Below are 19,130 nucleotides of genomic sequence, written 5' to 3'. Positions count from 1 at the left end.
TAAAATTCGTCGTAAGTTATCAAAGAGGGAAATTTAACTTTTTCCCCAAATTTTTGGTGGGGAAAATATTGAACATCCAATTTACGACGGAAATTAAAATTCGTCGTAAGTTATTAAAGAGGGAAATTTAACTTTTTCCCCAAAATTTTGGCGGTAAATTTGACTTTTCTCAATTTTTTTGCAGATAATAATTTATGACGGGTTCTGTCGTAAATTAGCACATGATTTTTTATAATTTCAATTTTTAAGAAATATTATTTCATGATCCAACCATATTAATGTCAGCATTTATTTGTTTGGGCGACATTTCAAGAATTTTTGTAAAAAAATAAATATTTTGATAAAATAATTTAATATGAAACATTGATTATATCACTAATATATATATAGATATATAATCATCTATATGGTTGGATCGTTCAAAAATATTTTTAAAATAATCGTAACACCAATCTAGGAATAAACACTAGTTAACAGTACTAGTCCAACTGATGCTTCACTGGTAAATTGGCAAATCAAATAAAATTATTTTGACAATTAATTTTTGTAATATCACTAATATATATCAATTGAAATCCATATAGTTGTATCGTTCAAAAATATTTTTAAAATAATCGAAACACCGATTTAGAATTAAATACTAGTTAACTGTACTGGTCAAACTAATGCTTGACTGTTAAAATGGCAAACCAACTAAAATTATTTTGATATGAAATTTTGGTTATATTACTCATATATATATATATATATATATATATATACATTCATAGGTTTGGATCGTTCAAAAATATTTTTAAAATAATCGAAACATCAACTCAGGATTAAACACTAGTTAACAGTACTAGTCAAACTAATGTTTGACTGTTAAAATGGCAAACCAGATAAAAATATTTTGACATTAAATTTTGGTTATATCACTAATATATATATATATATATATATATATATATATATATTTACATCCATACGGTTGGATCATTCAAAAATATTTTTTAAATAATCGAAACATCAATGCAAAAGTAAACACTAGTTAGTTGTACTAGTCAAACTGATGATTGACTGTTAAAATGACAAACCAAATAAAATTATTTTGATACGAAAATTTGGTTATATCACTAATATATATATGTTTTGACATCCGTACGGTTGGATCGTTGAAAAATATTTTTAAAATAATCGAAATATCAATTCAGGATTAAACACTACTTACATGTACTAGTCAAACTGATCTTTGACAGTTAAAATGTCAAACCAAATAAAATTATTTTGATATGAAATTTTGGTTATATCACTAATTTATATATCTATTTACATCCATACGGTTGGATCGTTGAAAAATATTTTTAAAATAATCAAAACATAAATTCAGAAGTAAACATTAGTTAGGTGTACTAGTCAAACTGATGCTTGAATGTTAAAATGTCAAACCAAATAAAATTATCTTGATATGAAATTTTGGTTATATCACTAATATATATATCTATTGAAATCCATACGGTTGGATCGTTTGAAAATATTTTTAAAATAATCAAAACACCAATTCAAGATTAAACATTAGCTAGCCGTACTAGTCAAACTAATACTTGACTGTTAAAATGACAAATCATATAAAATTATTTTGATATGAAATTTTGGTTATATAACTAATATATATATCTATTGACATCCATATGGTTAGATCGTTGACAAATATTTTTAAAATAGTAGTAACACAAATTCAGAACTAAACACTAGTTAATTGTACTAGTCAAACTAATGTTTGACTGTTAAAATGTGAAACCAAATAAATTTATTTTGATATGAAATTTTGGTTATATCACTAATATATATATATATCTATTTACATCCATACGGTTGGATCGTTTAAAAATATTAGTAAAATAATCGAAACACCAATTTAGGATTAAACACTAGTTAGTTGTACTAGTCAAACTAACGTTTAACTGTTAAAATGGCAAACCAAATAAAACTATTTTGATATGAAATTTTGGTTACATCACTAATATATATATCTATTCACATCCATATGGTTGGATCGTTGACAAATATTTTTAAAATAATCGAAACACTAATTCAAGATTCAACAGTAGTTAGCTGTACTAGTCAAAATGATGCTTGACTGTTAAAATGTCAAACCAAATAAAATTATTATGATATAAAATTTTGGTTATATAACTAATATATATATCTATTGACATCATAAAGTTGAATCGTTGAAAAATATTTTTAAAATAATCGAAACAATAATTCAAGATTCAATACTAGTTAGTTGTACGAGTCAAACTGATGTTTGACTGTTAAAATGTCAAACCAAATAAAATTATTATGATATAAAATTTTGGTTATATAACTAATATATATATCTATTGACATCATAAAGTTGAATCGTTGAAAAATATTTTTAAAATAATCGAAACAATAATTCAAGATTCAATACTAGTTAGTTGTACGAGTCAAACTGATGTTTGACTGTTAAAATGTCAAACCAAATAAAATTAGTTTGATATGAAATTTTGGTTATATTACTATAATATATATCTATTGACATCCATACAGTTAGATCGTTGAAAAATATTTTTAAAATAGTCGTAACACTCATTCAGGATTAAATATTAGCTAGCCGTACTAGTCAAACTAATGCTTGATTGTTAAAATGTCAAACCAAATAAAATTATATCACGAACCCCATTACTTTCGATAAAACCTTTGCATTTTTTTTTTTTTTTTGCTAAGTTAACCTTTGCATTTTTTAATTAAACGAATGTATTATTCAACATAAATATAATGTTAAATAGTAAATTATCATTTTGTACCTTAATATTTCTTCTAATTAGACATTTATCATTCTTATTTAACGACAAAAAAAATCTTATTTAAATTTGTTAAATATCGTTTATTAACAAAACATCAGCTAAATTATAGAAAAAAAACCCAGCTATTTAACGGATCGGCCCATAAGCCCATTAATCATCATAACCCTATTTTCTCTCAACCTTACTCTTCCCCAAAACTTTAAATCTCACAATCTCGGCCTCCCGCACTCCTTCACCTTCCTTCTCAATGCCACACCATCCTTATCTTTATGTATCTTGTTCTATTCTCAGCTTGATCAGTAACAGTGTCGAATCACAACCACAACTCTCTTCAATTTCAAGCAAACGAAAATGAATTTGAAAATACACCGAGTCCAATTAGTGGTCCTAGATTCGAGAAACAAGGAAGCTATTCGATTACAAGTTCTTCGATTTTGGGAGAGATTATGAATATTGAGGTCTGTGTTTACGGCTATAATCTTGTTTTGGTGTTGTTTTTGATTTATTTTATAAACTAATACCTATTACTCTTTTTTTATTCTGTTCAATTTGATAATTAGGTTTTATAATTATTTGAATTTGATATTGGATAATGTGATGTTTGTATTGAATCTAAGATTTTAGGATTACGGAAAGTGTAGTCGTACTGATAAATGTTGCGTGGTTGCAAGCATGGCGTGCTAGTTCATTTTTTGTCTAGTGTTAATAATGAAGAGTCTAATTAATTACCAATGCTTGTTTTGGTTGGACATAATAGCTTTTAGAAAAAACTTGCTGTTGTGACACTGATAAACACATCTTACTCACTCTCAGTTACAGGGCCTCTAACTTCTATTCTGTTTGACCATCCGGGAGTTATACCTTTTGTCTTTTGAGCATTATGTATATGCTGTACATTACCAAAATGGTCCTCTTTTCAAGATATCTTTTGAGTTAGGTTTGGGTGCCTTCAGCAGGAAAATAGCTTACTATTGTATGTCTTCCTTGATGAGAGTAATTTTCGTCTTACTGAATTTTTTTTCAAAATTTTCTGTGTATATATATATGATGAATGCCATTTAACTGTCATTTTATAAGTGCTCTTGTTTTTTCTTTTAGAGAGAACAGATGGACTCTTGGGAATTATGGAATTCCTTTCGTATTCTACGTGAGCATCATAGCCAGTTATCAATTGCACTTGATATCTCGTGAGTAAAGTTTTGTAAATAACTGTTACAAAGTTTGCAACTAGGATACATATTATTCTGAAATATATCTTATAAAGTGTATCTGTTGTTAATTAGGCCTTCACTTCCTTCAGCAAATTCACTTGGGCGTTGGTTCGGAGAGCCTGTTAGAGCAGCCATCATTTATACAAATGTATAAATCATGGACACTCTTTGCACTTTGCGCCTCTGCAAAGGTTTTGAGTTATTAATACTTGCTCTCATGTACTTAATTTTACAGTCTTTTCTGACGAACGCAAAGGGGTATCCATGTCTTTCTAAGTGTCACCAGCAGCTAATGAGCGGGTTTTTCAATCACTCGATTCAGGTGATCAATGTTCAATAAAAATATCTTCCGACTTATACAGTTAAACCTTGCAAAATGTTTTGAAGTTGATTGGTATAACTTCTTGATAGATTGAGTAGAGAAATAGATAGATTCTATATATTAAGGTGAGAGAGAGAGAGATGTGAGGAAGGGAGACAGTGGGTTTAAATAGAGTTGGGTTTGGTCGAGTGAATAAAAATGGAATGAAATTTGTGCAGTATAGGGTAAAATATTCATAATTAAATGTTCGATATGCTAGTTTACGGTGCACGGTGCCTAATTAATACATGTTTTAATTGTGTGCCTATATGCTATGAAACTGGTTAATTGTAGTCGTTATTGCTAGATTATGCCAGGTTGCTCAAATGCCCAGTGTAAGTTGATGTTTCAAGTTGTTAATTTTTAAGAGATTTAACGCATTGCATTATGTTTGTATTTATAGTTGTCTTTGAACTGCTATCAGTTGAGCTTTTGTGTTTTTTATTTGTGTAGTGACAGTAGCATTACAAACCCATTGTCTCGCCAAAGGCCTATGATGTATCAAGACCCAAATGTGCAATATGCACCTGTTCAAAGTAGGGTTACTACTAATCCTGTTGAACAGAAGATCACTGATTCAAGAATGCATATGCAACAACAATATCAAGACTCTAGGTATTTGTTGCCAACTCAATATTATCTGCAACGTCATCCACAGTTGCAGCAACCTCAGTTCATTCATGCTGGTTCGCAGTATGTCCAACATCTTCCCATGGGAGCAGTGCCAATGCAAGCATACTATCGTGTATATTCTTCCCAGCAACCACAACATTCTCACCATCCTGCAGTTGAGCAGCAATACCCAGTGTACTATGTGCCTGCTAGACAGACCCAAGCATACAACATGCCTGTGCAACAAGCGCATTATAGTGAAGTTGCTGGTACCGCACCTGAAACTACTGCTCAGTTGTATAATGGTATTTACATTTTTGTATTACATATCGAAAGGTTAAATATTATTCTAGAAGTTTTGTGGCTATGAGAATATTTATGTAAATTATGGTATTTTCAACTTTTGATTTGTATAATTGTGTGCATAATTGCTTGTTATAAAATTCAAATTTTAATTTTGTGTTGAATTGGGATTCAATTGTATTTAGAATTTAATTTGAAAGTTGAATGGGTGGAACCAGAATAGCCTTTTTGAGAATAAAACTTACGACGGAAATTCTGGGTTATTTATGACGATTGTTCATTGTATTGTTTTAGTAATTTATTAAAGGTGGGTCCCAAAATATTTAAACTGACGATTTTTTCCGTCGGATGTTAACAACATAAGACGATTTTTTCCGTCGGATGTTAACAACATACGACGAATATTTTCGTCGTAAGTTTATTTATTATTAAATTGTTATTGTGGGCCCACTTTCACCAACTTACGACGCAATTTTATCTTGTGACGAAAAAATGAACTTACTACTCGACCAAAAACGACGATTTTTTTCCGTCGTAATTGGCTCAATTACGATGATTTCAGTTCAAAAAAACCGTCGTAAATGGTCAGATTTCTTGTAATGAATTAAGCCAATTACTGTTAAACAAACTGTTAAGCCAAAGGTAAATCCTGTTAAGTTTGTAGAAAAAATTGTTAAGTCTGATTCTGAAAAGATGAAAGATTATAAGACAGAAGTCAAAGAAAAGTCAACTTCTGTCAAATTAAAACAGGATAAACCAGCTGAAGTTAACATAGGCTTAATGACAAAGAAGCAGCTTAAGCATAAGCTGAAAGAACAATGAAATATGAAGGTGTAAGACCTCTGTCCTGAACACTATCATCTGAACAATTATCAAACCCTTTAAAAGGACAATGAGTATATATTTTATAACTCTCTATTTACCCCAAAAGTACTTGAGAAGGCTCAAAATGCTGGTCAACAAATGTTCATAACTTGAAATTTCTTATAAATAATTTATTAAACACTTTATAAGCAAACTCGGAATAAGAAATGAGAATTTACTTCACTCTCAAAAAACTGTCCCAAGACACCTAAATACTAGTGATGACAATTTAATTATTTTGTCTTAGCTTTTCATGAAATACAAATTTAAAATTTTAAAATACATATGTTGATGAGTTCGGGAAGTTGTTCAGTAAAAGAAGGTGAGAGTAAAACAACAAATTAATTTCCGCAACCGGGTTTGCTCTTTGTTTAGTCATATTCAAAGACTGGCCAATTTAATTGTTATCTTTGATTATATATGAGTGTTGCGGTTAAAATAAGAAACTTGAAGTTTCTTTTCTCTTAAAGAATGACCCCATCATATCTAAATATTAGTGATGAAAGTTTAGTTAATTATTTTTTCTTACCTTTCATGAAATACAAGATTTGAAATTTTAAACTAGAGTTCGAGAGTTTCAGAAGAAGTTGTTCATTAAAATAAGTTGAGAGTGAAACCATCAAATTAATTATTTTATATATTCGTATTAGTATGTAATATGTGCCATGTATATTCTAATTCTAATATGTTGCTGGTGTGACTCGTACCTTACACTTATATATTGTAAATTATAAATTTTAATTTTGATCTAAAATATCTAACAGCGCCAAATTGAGTGACAAGATTAACTACTTTTCATTGTTTCGTCTTTATATAATATTATAGATTGATATCAATATATATGAACACATATATCTTATATGTATATGTAATATAAAAATTTACCTGTACAAATATATGCGGAAGCAAGACACATACTTTTTATATTATGGAATAAAAAATATTATGGCTTTAATAAATTTGATAAATATGTATATTTATCTTTTGCAAAACTACATTAAAATAATATATTGAATGTTATGTTTCAGTTAATCTTAAATGTAATTATTTATTATTTTGGTTGATAAAATAAATTGAAAAACAAACTTTTTCTTTTAAGAACATGGAAAACATAATTTTAAACATAAAATATAATATAAGCCTTTTTTAGGTAAATCTGGTCAATCTTGTTAATCTTATATCCACACAAGGGGCACAAATAACAATCCCAAATACAATACATCCCAGCCCTAAATTGCCTAAATCTCAAACACAATTGAAAGATGAGGAGATCTACGGGGACTATTTCGGAGGATCTAATAAGAGATATATTGTTGCGCCTTCCTTCAGAGACCGTAGTTGAATTAAAATTGGTTTGCAAATCGTGGCTCGCCCTCATTTTAAGCCCTAATTTCGCTAAAGCTCACCTTACAATCACAGCCGCCGAAGAAAAAGACGTTCTACACATCATCCGCACTTACGTCAATGGAAATAAATCAACCTCGGTACTCAGCAACTTGTCAGTACACCTCATTTTCCATCAATATTTCGTGATAAACTTGTTGGTTGTGGTTGTGGTATTGTCTGTCTTCGTTCTACTAATGGTGCTAATATGTACCTTTGGAACCCTACTAACCTTTCCAAACGCATTCCCTCCCCCTCCTTTCGTTGCGATGATGATGCTCTAGGGTTTGGTTTTGATGAGATTGACAACGATTTCAAGATTCTTAGGGTTGTTTGGAGATTGAAACCGAAATTTTCACACCGGAAATACGATGCCCAAGATTGTGTAGAAATTTATTTTGAGGTCTATTCTTCGAATACAAATGCATGGCGAAAGCTTGGGGATAATAAACCTACTGATCTTCCTTACAAGTTTGGTGAATTTCATGTTACTGTCAACACTGGACTTCTCTGTTGGGCTACATGTTATGGCATCATCACTTTCGACTTGCACACTGAAGTCCATACTTGTAATGGTATTAACTACACCGTTCCTACTTTTGATGGTAACATGAGTAACATCAACAACTATAATGATATGGATAGTCATGCTCTTGTCACCAACTTCAAGGATTCTATTGCTGTCATTATCTATAAGCGTAGTAATTATCAACCTATTTATAAGTTAAATTTGTGGGCGTTGGATAATGTGGAATGTCTTCGTGGTGGTGGAATCGATGCTTCATGGACTTTAATCTTCAACATTGATGTGAATTTGCCTATTGACTTTGTTCAAGGTTACCTTAATAGTTGTGATCTCCTACTTGATCTGTACCAGAACAGTTGGTATTTGTACAATCTCGACAACAAAGAAGCCAGATATTTCACGCAATCATTCTACCTTGGTCAAATTTACAAATATAGCAAGAGCCTTTTTACAATCGCGGGATTTAAACAAGTCAACTGGAATGCACAAAAGTCAAACGTCAAAGCACTTAAAAGTGTGTGCACAAAAGTCAAACGTCATATAATAAAAAACAGAGGGAGTATTTTTTAACTTGAAGCAATAACTGTCATAAATCCTTTTAGCTTCAAGTTCCGACGAGAATTTAATGCCGAGACAGTAACAGTGATTTGTTAAACAGAGCAGTTTTCAAAGCCGTGCCTACTTCTTGAAGGTAAACTGCGTATTGCATTTGATGATTCTGGCTAAAATTATGAATTACAGGATGTATATTACTTTAGATCTTGTAATACAACCTTTACTTGTTACATGTCACCCTCAACTTCTGACTCGTATAAACTACAGGATATTTTGTGTATACTCCTATAATATTAGGGCCAGAGTGAAAACACACAGTGAAGCTCGAAACAATATTCTTTCATTTTTTATTAACATTTCTACTTCAGATTGACATATATCCCACTTGTTTAATAAAAAGAACGGAGCTCACCTTAGTGGTGTTGGGAAGATCTCCAAGAGAGAGAAAAAAAAATTCGAGAAGAACTCCTAGCACACGCTGACCTGAGCTCCTTCAGGCTTTGATATTTCTTCATCTCTTATAATAAAAGATTTCAGCATTATGTTTCACATTTTTTTACTGTCAGTTCCTCCCTCAGAGAAGTTCTTGACACAACTCCCAGTTTGACATGGTATAATAATATAAGTACTACTGCCACCACCTCCATCAAGATTCTTAAATCTTTGGCTGACAGCTCGTTCAGCTTGTAGGACTTTAGAGACACTACCAATGCTTCTTTCTAGATCTATATCAGCATTTCTATTTGCAACACCGCAATGTTGTTTCAAGGCATGCCTTCTTCGAGTATTCTTTAAATTGTAACATTGAAAGAAATTTATGTGTGTGTAGTCCATCGGTTCATTTAGAATAGACTTTCTTCTACCTTATTAGCTTATTTTTCACGAAAGCTACTCGCATATGCTATTTAGTATCTGTAGTATATTCTATTTATTATCTGCAGTATATGTTACTTATGATCTACAGATCTGGAGGAGAGATAGTGAACTACCTAAATGTGTCTACAGATCTTTTTTGTTAAAGCATAGACTAAAATATATGGAAATACGCTATATGTTAAGGCTATTGTGGGAGACTTTTGAAACATTTTAGGAGTATAACCTTCAAGACCAATTTTTATCAAATTGAAATAGAAACCTAATAGAGATTGATATAGTTATCAGGAGGAATGCTGGAGATGAGGAATGGAGAATCATCTGCAAATAAATTTTTATGGCTTGCGGAGAGCAATTGTGAATGGCCATAGGGACGTGGTCTTGGATACTAACAACCAAGGCCTACTGGATAGTAAAAAATTATCAACATACCTAGGTTGTTGCGACAGGCTCTGTAGTGTGACTAGGCTTAGTGGGAAATTTCCAGGCTGGAGTGATGACCTAAAATAATATTTTTCATTGATATGATCAGAACTGTTTGGCCGCTCTACGTCTACTTCAGTAAGTACCTTTTCAAGCTCATTCATGGAGTTCTTTAACAATGAAATAGATCCTTCTCAAGTTAACAATACATTTTAAGGTGGATTAGTTCTTTAGTCGTCAAATAGAAATCTTCAAATTTGGTTTTTGGAATCTAGGGCCTTAAATTTAATTTTGGCTTTAGGCCTGTAACTGAGAAACAGGCACTATATCTTATATTTTTGAAGATGATCCGCTTTATCTTATTTCTTTGATACTCACGATATCTGACGTTAAAAGATCCTATCAGACATACAAATTCGCAAGTTACAACAGGGAGTTGCATTCATTGTCGAAGAAAAATCAGGATGTCTTGAAGTATTAAATTTGTTTTGTAGCAAAACCAACCTTCTGGGAAGACTTGTGTTAGATATATTTATGATGTCATAACTAATCTGATGTGTTTAGTTTCAGATCTTAATATCAGGACTTACTGGAAATCAGAACTTAATGAAGTCAGAACTTAATATCAGAACTTAAGGCCGTCGAGATTTATATCAGGACTTAAGTGCGGGTACTTCAGATAAGGAATGCAGCTGATTTACAGGAGAGGATCTGGACTAAAACAATAGAAGATATGCATGAAGAGTTCGACAGCTAGAAGACTTGTAGAAGATAATATCTGATTGATATATTTTACGAGACATAATTATATTCCATATCAAATTGAAGATATCTTGTAACTGTATATTATATAAACACAGCTTATGGTTTACACTATATGTGTTATCATTCACGAGAAAAAGATTATTCATTGTAACCCTAGCAGCTCTTAGTGATATTATTCATCACTGAGAGAGAACAACTGTTCTATTGTAACAGAGTTTATTATATTGAATATACTTGATTACTGGTACATACTTGTGTTGATAAATCGATTTGATTGTATAAACACTATATTCAACCCCCTCCTATATTGTTGTGTGACCTAACAAGTGATATCAGAGCTACTCTGCTGATATACAAACGGTAAGATCCAGTTTACAATCACGTCTGAAGAAACACAAACTCCAACCAAGCCCACCAAATCTCAAGAAACTCAAAACAATCAAACCCACATTCGATATTAAACTATTAGGGTTCCCATACTGAGAGCATCTGAGTATCCTATATGGAAAGTGAAGATGGCTATGTTTCTGGAAGCCACAGATCCAGAATACCTTGATAGAATTTATGATGGACCACATAAGCCTACCAAGCTCTCTGTTGTAGTTGCTTATCAACCAGCAAAGGTCATACCAAAGGAGAAAGGTGATTACACAGCTAAAGACATCTCATCTATTGCCAATGATGCAAGGGTAAGGCATTTGCTGCATAGTACAATTGACAATGTCATGTCAAACAGGGTAATTGGATGCAAGACTGCAAAGGAGATATGGGATGCTTTGGAGACAAGATGTCAGGGAACTAATGCCATCAAAAAGAACAGGAAGACAATACTCACTCAGGAGTATGAGCACTTTGACTCAAAATCTGATGTGTCATTAACCGATTTATATGACAGATTTGCCAAACTCTTGAATGCTCTGTCACTGGTGGACAAGGAATATGATCTTGAAGATTCAAATCTAAAATTCCTTTTGGCTCTTCTTGAGAATTGGGATTTGAAGTCTACTACCATAAGAGACAACTATGACCTTACTGAAACTACTCTTGATGAAATTTATGGTATGCTCAAGACTCATGAACTTAATATGGACCAAAGGAGCAAAAGGCATGGAAGAAAGTCAAAGACATTTGCTCTTAAAGCTGAGGATAAAGCTCCTAAGGTGGTTGTCTCAAAAAGGGGCAACGGAAAGGCTCTCATCATAAAGTTTGATTCAGAATCATCAAATTCTGATGATGATGATTCAGAAACTGAAAGTTTATCTGAAGTGGATGTTGATGCAGAGATGATGCAGCTGTGTGCTCTTATGATGAAGGGTATCACAAAGATAGCCTACAAAAAATTTAGAAAGGGCAAGAAGTGTTCCAGGAAAGGTGGAAGTTCTGAAAAGAAAGGGTTCAGAAAGTCTGAAGGCAAAGGAGGAAAGTCTGACAGAGGAGACAACTCAAATGTCAAATTCTACAATTGTGGTGAAAGAGGTCACATCTCTCCTGACTGCAAGAAAGGAAAAAGTGATAAAGGCCAGGCACTTATCACAAAGAACAAAAACTGGGCATACACTTCAGATTCTGAAGAAGAGGTGTACTATGCCTTGATGGCAAATGCTGAAATGGTGAGAGATGGAGTCACCGGAATTTTTTCCGGGTGGTAGGCGGCGGTTGCACGGTTGATGGGTGGGGTGGTTCTCTTTTTTTTTGCAACATTTTATGCTAAAATCGACCGATTTTGATGTAATTTATTCAGGGGCGGGAGATTCAAATTTTCACAAAATTTTGAACTTCAAATTTTAAATTTTATAAAAGCGACCAATGATTCAGTCGATTTTATATAAATTCTACCGTAAAACTTAAAATCCACCCTCTTAAAAGCCACCAACATGCTTCGGTCGATTTTATACTAAATTCCACATAATATGGTCGATTATAGCTAAATTCCAACGATATTTGATGGTGGATTTTAGTAATTTTTCTTGTAGTGCAATATGCAAACTGATCTCTAGCAATACATCCATATACGTTTTAATATGCAAACTCATCTCTAGCAATATACCCATATACGTCTTAATTTACTATTGACACAATTTTTTCGTTAATCTAATTCACACATGAAATGTGGATCTATTAATGTTGGAGGAAATTTGGTCTAAGAAATCTACAATTTACTAATTCTATATAGAAATTAATTCTTCTTAATTAGATATATTAATTTGTAATGAAATATAGCATGATATATAAATCATCAAATTTTAGACAATTGCGATGCTCTAAAATTTGTCATAATAATGCTAAGACATTCAAATTTAATTGTATTACAACATGAATATATTCTCCCCCATGATCAGAGGGGGTATTAAATTACTAAGGTTTCTGCAAATCAGAAATATACTTAGCCTCCACATGATCTATACTATTCCAGAGGCATGCACATGATCTAGACTAACTAAGGCATAAACCAAAACATCCTGGACTGCAAAGATACAGATATTTGATACAAAACAATATACGATTAAAATCATCAAACTCTCATAGTCATCTCATTATCCAAAGTACAAACAGGCTTTAGCACACGAGTTGACAAGTTTAAGAAAACCTTCAGGAGCATAGCTAGCCCACTCAAACGGCATCTTCAAGGATCTCCATAGCCATGCTACTTAGCAGCCGTAGACCTTTGGCAAAAACATGAAAATTTCTAAATTAATACTTGTCAATTGACAAAATCAAGGGTTACATATATAAATTTTGCATTACAAATTTTTTTGTAATAAGATTGAGTTAGTGAATTTTCAATAATTTTAACTTATGATTCAAAATGAATGTTTTAATAATTTTACTTATGAGACAGATTTTTTTAATTAAATGAACCCAAATAGATAATTTTGAAATATAATTATTTTCATTCATGAATTTTAAATTAGAATAACATTTAAAACATATATTTAAAAACTAAAGTTAATAAAAAGTGAAAAATCAAAATAAGTTAAGAAAAAATACATCGCTAGTAAAATTCAATTTATCAGCTTATAAATTATAAATTCAACTTATAATTTGGTTCGACAAACACTCGTCAATAAACTGTTACGCGCTTATAAGTAAGTGGTGTTTGGCCCAAACATGCCTAATAAGATTTTGAAAAGTCATATGATCACTTAGTATTCTTGAACTATATCTCAAAAAGATAAAGATTTTGCTTGGGGCTTGATAACAATATTTAATATGCTTAAAAACATGATTAGAATGAAGGAAAAATGAAAGTTTATGGGAATGAAATGAAGGAAGATAAAGCTTGTGAATTGATGCACATATAATCAAAATAGATGTATAATATATATACTTTTAGCTTGGAGAGGTAATTAAATCTGAAAGTTTACTCCTACAGGGAAAGAAGTAATCTAATTATGTTAATGTCTATCTTTAAGCCCTAATAGAAATTTAAACTTAAGAAAGAAAGGAAATGAATATCAATTGATGGAAAATATCATTGTCCAACAAGAGATGCAAGGAAAAACCTAAGCCACGTGTAACAGAAGCTGGAAACAGTACACATATCTATGATGAAAGGACTACTATACAGCTCAGCCTTAAATATACTTTTTATGCAATGATTTTGTAAAATACCCCCAGTTAAAAACAAATGCAAACAGATTATAAATATGTCAAGAAGATTATTAGGAAGGTTTTGGAGGTTTTGGCAAGAGCGGAAACAATTTCTCAAGAACAGGCATGGCTCTGATATTATATTTGTTTAGGAAGTTTTGACATTAGCCGAAACACTTGCTCAAGAACAGGCATGACTCTGATATTATATTTCAGACATTGTATTTCTTGTTTTTCTTTCACAGAGAGCCAAAGCCTTACTGAGGAATTATTACATACAACCATAGCCAAGGCAGACATAAGAGCCCCTAATATGTACTCCAAATTTCTACATGCAGAAGGAAAAAGAACATTGGAATACCTTTTAAAGAGTTGAGGCATCCAAAACACGTGGTTGGGTATTAATTTCAGAAGCGGGTAAATTATCATCACTTCCGAGCAATCATTTTACGGGGAATACCCCAAATATAAGAGAAAATATAAGAGTTGAGGCATCCAAAACACGTGGTTGGGTATTATTTAGTGCTTGATGTATATTCTATTTATTATCTGCAGTATATGTTACTTATGATCTACAGATCTGGAGGAGAGATAGTGAACTACCTAAATGTGTCTACAGATCTTTTTTGTTAAAGCATAGACTAAAATATATGGAAATACGCTATATGTTAAGGCTATTGTGGGAGACTTTTGAAACATTTTAGGAGTATAACCTTCAAGACCAATTTTTATCAAATTGAAATAGAAACCTAATAGAGATTGATATAGTTATCAGGAGGAATGCTGGAGATGAGGAATGGAGAATCATCTGCAAATAAATTTTTATGGCTTGCGGAGAGCAATTGTGAATGGCCATAGGGACGTGGTCTTGGATACTAACAACCAAGGCCTACTGGATAGTAAAAAATTATCAACATACCTAGGTTGTTGCGACAGGCTCTGTAGTGTGACTAGGCTTAGTGGGAAATTTCCAGGCTGGAGTGATGACCTAAAATAATATTTTTCATTGATATGATCAGAACTGTTTGGCCGCTCTACGTCTACTTCAGTAAGTACCTTTTCAAGCTCATTCATGGAGTTCTTTAACAATGAAATAGATCCTTCTCAAGTTAACAATACATTTTAAGGTGGATTAGTTCTTTAGTCGTCAAATAGAAATCTTCAAATTTGGTTTTTGGAATCTAGGGCCTTAAATTTAATTTTGGCTTTAGGCCTGTAACTGAGAAACAGGCACTATATCTTATATTTTTGAAGATGATCCGCTTTATCTTATTTCTTTGATACTCACGATATCTGACGTTAAAAGATCCTATCAGACATACAAATTCGCAAGTTACAACAGGGAGTTGCATTCATTGTCGAAGAAAAATCAGGATGTCTTGAAGTATTAAATTTGTTTTGTAGCAAAACCAACCTTTTGGGAAGACTTGTGTTAGATATATTTATGATGTCATAACTAATCTGATGTGTTTAGTTTCAGATCTTAATATCAGGACTTACTGGAAATCAGAACTTAATGAAGTCAGAACTTAATATCAGAACTTAAGGCCGTCGAGATTTATATCAGGACTTAAGTGCGGGTACTTCAGATAAGGAATGCAGCTGATTTACAGGAGAGGATCTGGACTAAAACAATAGAAGATATGCATGAAGAGTTCGACAGCTAGAAGACTTGTAGAAGATAATATCTGATTGATATATTTTACGAGACATAATTATATTCCATATCAAATTGAAGATATCTTGTAACTGTATATTATATAAACACAGCTTATGGTTTACACTATATGTGTTATCATTCACGAGAAAAAGATTATTCATTGTAACCCTAGCAGCTCTTAGTGATATTGTTCATCACTGAGAGAGAACAACTGTTCTATTGTAACAGAGTTTATTATATTGAATATACTTGATTACTGGTACATACTTGTGTTGATAAATCGATTTGATTGTATAAACACTATATTCAACCCCCTCCTATATTGTTGTGTGACCTAACAAGTGATATCAGAGCTACTCTGCTGATATACAAACGGTAAGATCCAGTTTACAATCACGTCTGAAGAAACACAAACTCCAACCAAGCCCACCAAATCTCAAGAAACTCAAAACAATCAAACCCACATTCGATATTAAACTATTAGGGTTCCCATACTGAGAGCATCTGAGTATCCTATATGGAAAGTGAAGATGGCTATGTTTCTGGAAGCCACAGATCCAGAATACCTTGATAGAATTTATGATGGACCACATAAGCCTACCAAGCTCTCTGTTGTAGTTGCTTATCAACCAGCAAAGGTCATACCAAAGGAGAAAGGTGATTACACAGCTAAAGACATCTCATCTATTGCCAATGATGCAAGGGTAAGGCATTTGCTGCATAGTACAATTGACAATGTCATGTCAAACAGGGTAATTGGATGCAAGACTGCAAAGGAGATATGGGATGCTTTGGAGACAAGATGTCAGGGAACTGATGCCATCAAAAAGAACAGGAAGACAATACTCACTCAGGAGTATGAGCACTTTGACTCAAAATCTGATGTGTCATTAACCGATTTATATGACAAATTTGCCAAACTCTTGAATGCTCTGTCACTGGTGGACAAGGAATATGATCTTGAAGATTCAAATCTAAAATTCCTTTTGGCTCTTCTTGAGAATTGGGATTTGAAGTCTACTACCATAAGAGACAACTATGACCTTACTGAAACTACTCTTGATGAAATTTATGGTATGCTCAAGACTCATGAACTTAATATGGACCAAAGGAGCAAAAGGCATGGAAGAAAGTCAAAGACATTTGCTCTTAAAGCTGAGGATAAAGCTCCTAAGGTGGTTGTCTCAAAAAGGGGCAACGGAAAGGCTCTCATCATAAAGTTTGATTCAGAATCATCAAATTCTGATGATGATGATTCAGAAACTGAAAGTTTATCTGAAGTGGATGTTGATGCAGAGATGATGCAGCTGTGTGCTCTTATGATGAAGGGTATCACAAAGATAGCCTACAAAAAATTTAGAAAGGGCAAGAAGTTTTCCAGGAAAGGTGGAAGTTCTGAAAAGAAAGGGTTCAGAAAGTCTGAAGGCAAAGGAGGAAAGTCTGACAGAGGAGACAACTCAAATGTCAAATGCTACAATTGTGGTGAAAGAGGTCACATCTCTCCTGACTGCAAGAAAGGAAAAAGTGATAAAGGCCAGGCACTTATCACAAAGAACAAAAACTGGGCATACACTTCAGATTCTGAAGAAGAGGTGTACTATGCCTTGATGGCAAATGCTGAAATGGTGAGAGATGGAGTCACCGGAATTTTTTCCGGGTGGTAGGCGGCGGTTGCACGGTTGATGGGTGGGGTGGTTCTCTTTTTTTTTGCAACATTTTATGCTAAAATCGACCGATTTTGATGTAATTTATTCAGGGGCGGGAGATTCAAATTTTCACAAAATTTTGAACTTCAAATTTTAAATTTTATAAAAGCGACCAATGATTCAGTCGATTTTATATAAATTCTACCGTAAAACTTAAAATCCACCCTCTTAAAAGCCACCAACATGCTTCGGTCGATTTTATACTAAATTCCACATAATATGGTCGATTATAGCTAAATTCCAACGATATTTGATGGTGGATTTTAGTAATTTTTCTTGTAGTGCAATATGCAAACTGATCTCTAGCAATACATCCATATACGTTTTAATATGCAAACTCATCTCTAGCAATATACCCATATACGTCTTAATTTACTATTGACACAATTTTTTCGTTAATCTAATTCACACATGAAATGTGGATCTATTAATGTTGGAGGAAATTTGGTCTAAGAAATCTACAATTTACTAATTCTATATAGAAATTAATTCTTCTTAATTAGATATATTAATTTGTAATGAAATATAGCATGATATATAAATCATCAAATTTTAGACAATTGCGATGCTCTAAAATTTGTCATAATAATGCTAAGACATTCAAATTTAATTGTATTACAACATGAATATATTCTCCCCCATGATCAGAGGGGGTATTAAATTACTAAGGTTTCTGCAAATCAGAAATATACTTAGCCTCCACATGATCTATACTATTCCAGAGGCATGCACATGATCTAGACTAACTAAGGCATAAACCAAAACATCCTGGACTGCAAAGATACAGATATTTGATACAAAACAATATACGATTAAAATCATCAAACTCTCATAGTCATCTCATTATCCAAAGTACAAACAGGCTTTAGCACACGAGTTGACAAGTTTAAGAAAACCTTCAGGAGCATAGCTAGCCCACTCAAACGGCATCTTCAAGGATCTCCATAGCCATGCTACTTAGCAGCCGTAGACCTTTGGCAAAAACATGAAAATTTCTAAATTAATACTTGTCAATTGACAAAATCAAGGGTTACATATATAAATTTTGCATTACAAATTTTTTTGTAATAAGATTGAGTTAGTGAATTTTCAATAATTTTAACTTATGATTCAAAATGAATGTTTTAATAATTTTACTTATGAGACAGATTTTTTTAATTAAATGAACCCAAATAGATAATTTTGAAATATAATTATTTTCATTCATGAATTTTAAATTAGAATAACATTTAAAACATATATTTAAAAACTAAAGTTAATAAAAAGTGAAAAATCAAAATAAGTTAAGAAAAAATACATCGCTAGTAAAATTCAATTTATCAGCTTATAAATTATAAATTCAACTTATAATTTGGTTCGACAAACACTCGTCAATAAACTGTTACGCGCTTATAAGTAAGTGGTGTTTGGCCCAAACATGCCTAATAAGATTTTGAAAAGTCATATGATCACTTAGTATTCTTGAACTATATCTCAAAAAGATA

At 32.2% G+C, this 19,130-nt stretch overlaps 2 protein-coding genes across 7 annotated transcripts; both read left to right on the top strand.

Moving 5' to 3' along the window:
* The first annotated feature begins 2,975 nt into the window (after positions 1–2,975).
* Positions 2,976–5,464, top strand: LOC141702410 (protein arginine N-methyltransferase 5-like). Of its 6 annotated transcripts, none has more exons than XM_074506100.1 (6): positions 2,976–3,271; positions 3,627–3,786; positions 3,921–4,000; positions 4,097–4,172; positions 4,260–4,346; positions 4,839–5,464. In XM_074506100.1, exons 3-6 carry the CDS (start codon positions 3,921–3,923, stop codon positions 4,839–4,841), a joined length of 246 nt encoding a protein of 81 aa, XP_074362201.1. In that variant the 5' UTR covers positions 2,976–3,271; positions 3,627–3,786; the 3' UTR covers positions 4,842–5,464. The 6 variants fall into 6 exon arrangements, 5 of the variants coding, with proteins under 5 accessions (XP_074362201.1, XP_074362200.1, XP_074362197.1 ...); XM_074506099.1 differs by having other exon boundaries at positions 3,912–4,000; XM_074506096.1 differs by having other exon boundaries at positions 3,627–3,806; positions 3,912–4,000.
* A 2,291-nt stretch (positions 5,465–7,755) lies between these two features.
* Positions 7,756–9,318, top strand: LOC141702412 (F-box protein At3g07870-like). Its single transcript, XM_074506101.1, has 2 exons — positions 7,756–8,432; positions 9,195–9,318. Exons 1-2 carry the CDS (start codon positions 7,756–7,758, stop codon positions 9,316–9,318), a joined length of 801 nt encoding a protein of 266 aa, XP_074362202.1.
* Positions 9,319–19,130: the final 9,812 nt, after the last annotated feature.

This window comes from Apium graveolens, unplaced genomic scaffold (assembly GCF_009905375.1).
Source record: "Apium graveolens cultivar Ventura unplaced genomic scaffold, ASM990537v1 ctg5028, whole genome shotgun sequence".
NCBI classification, from domain to species: domain Eukaryota; kingdom Viridiplantae; phylum Streptophyta; class Magnoliopsida; order Apiales; family Apiaceae; genus Apium; species Apium graveolens.
Note: the sequence above shows the minus strand (reverse complement) of the source record. Positions and strands in the feature narration are given on the sequence as shown.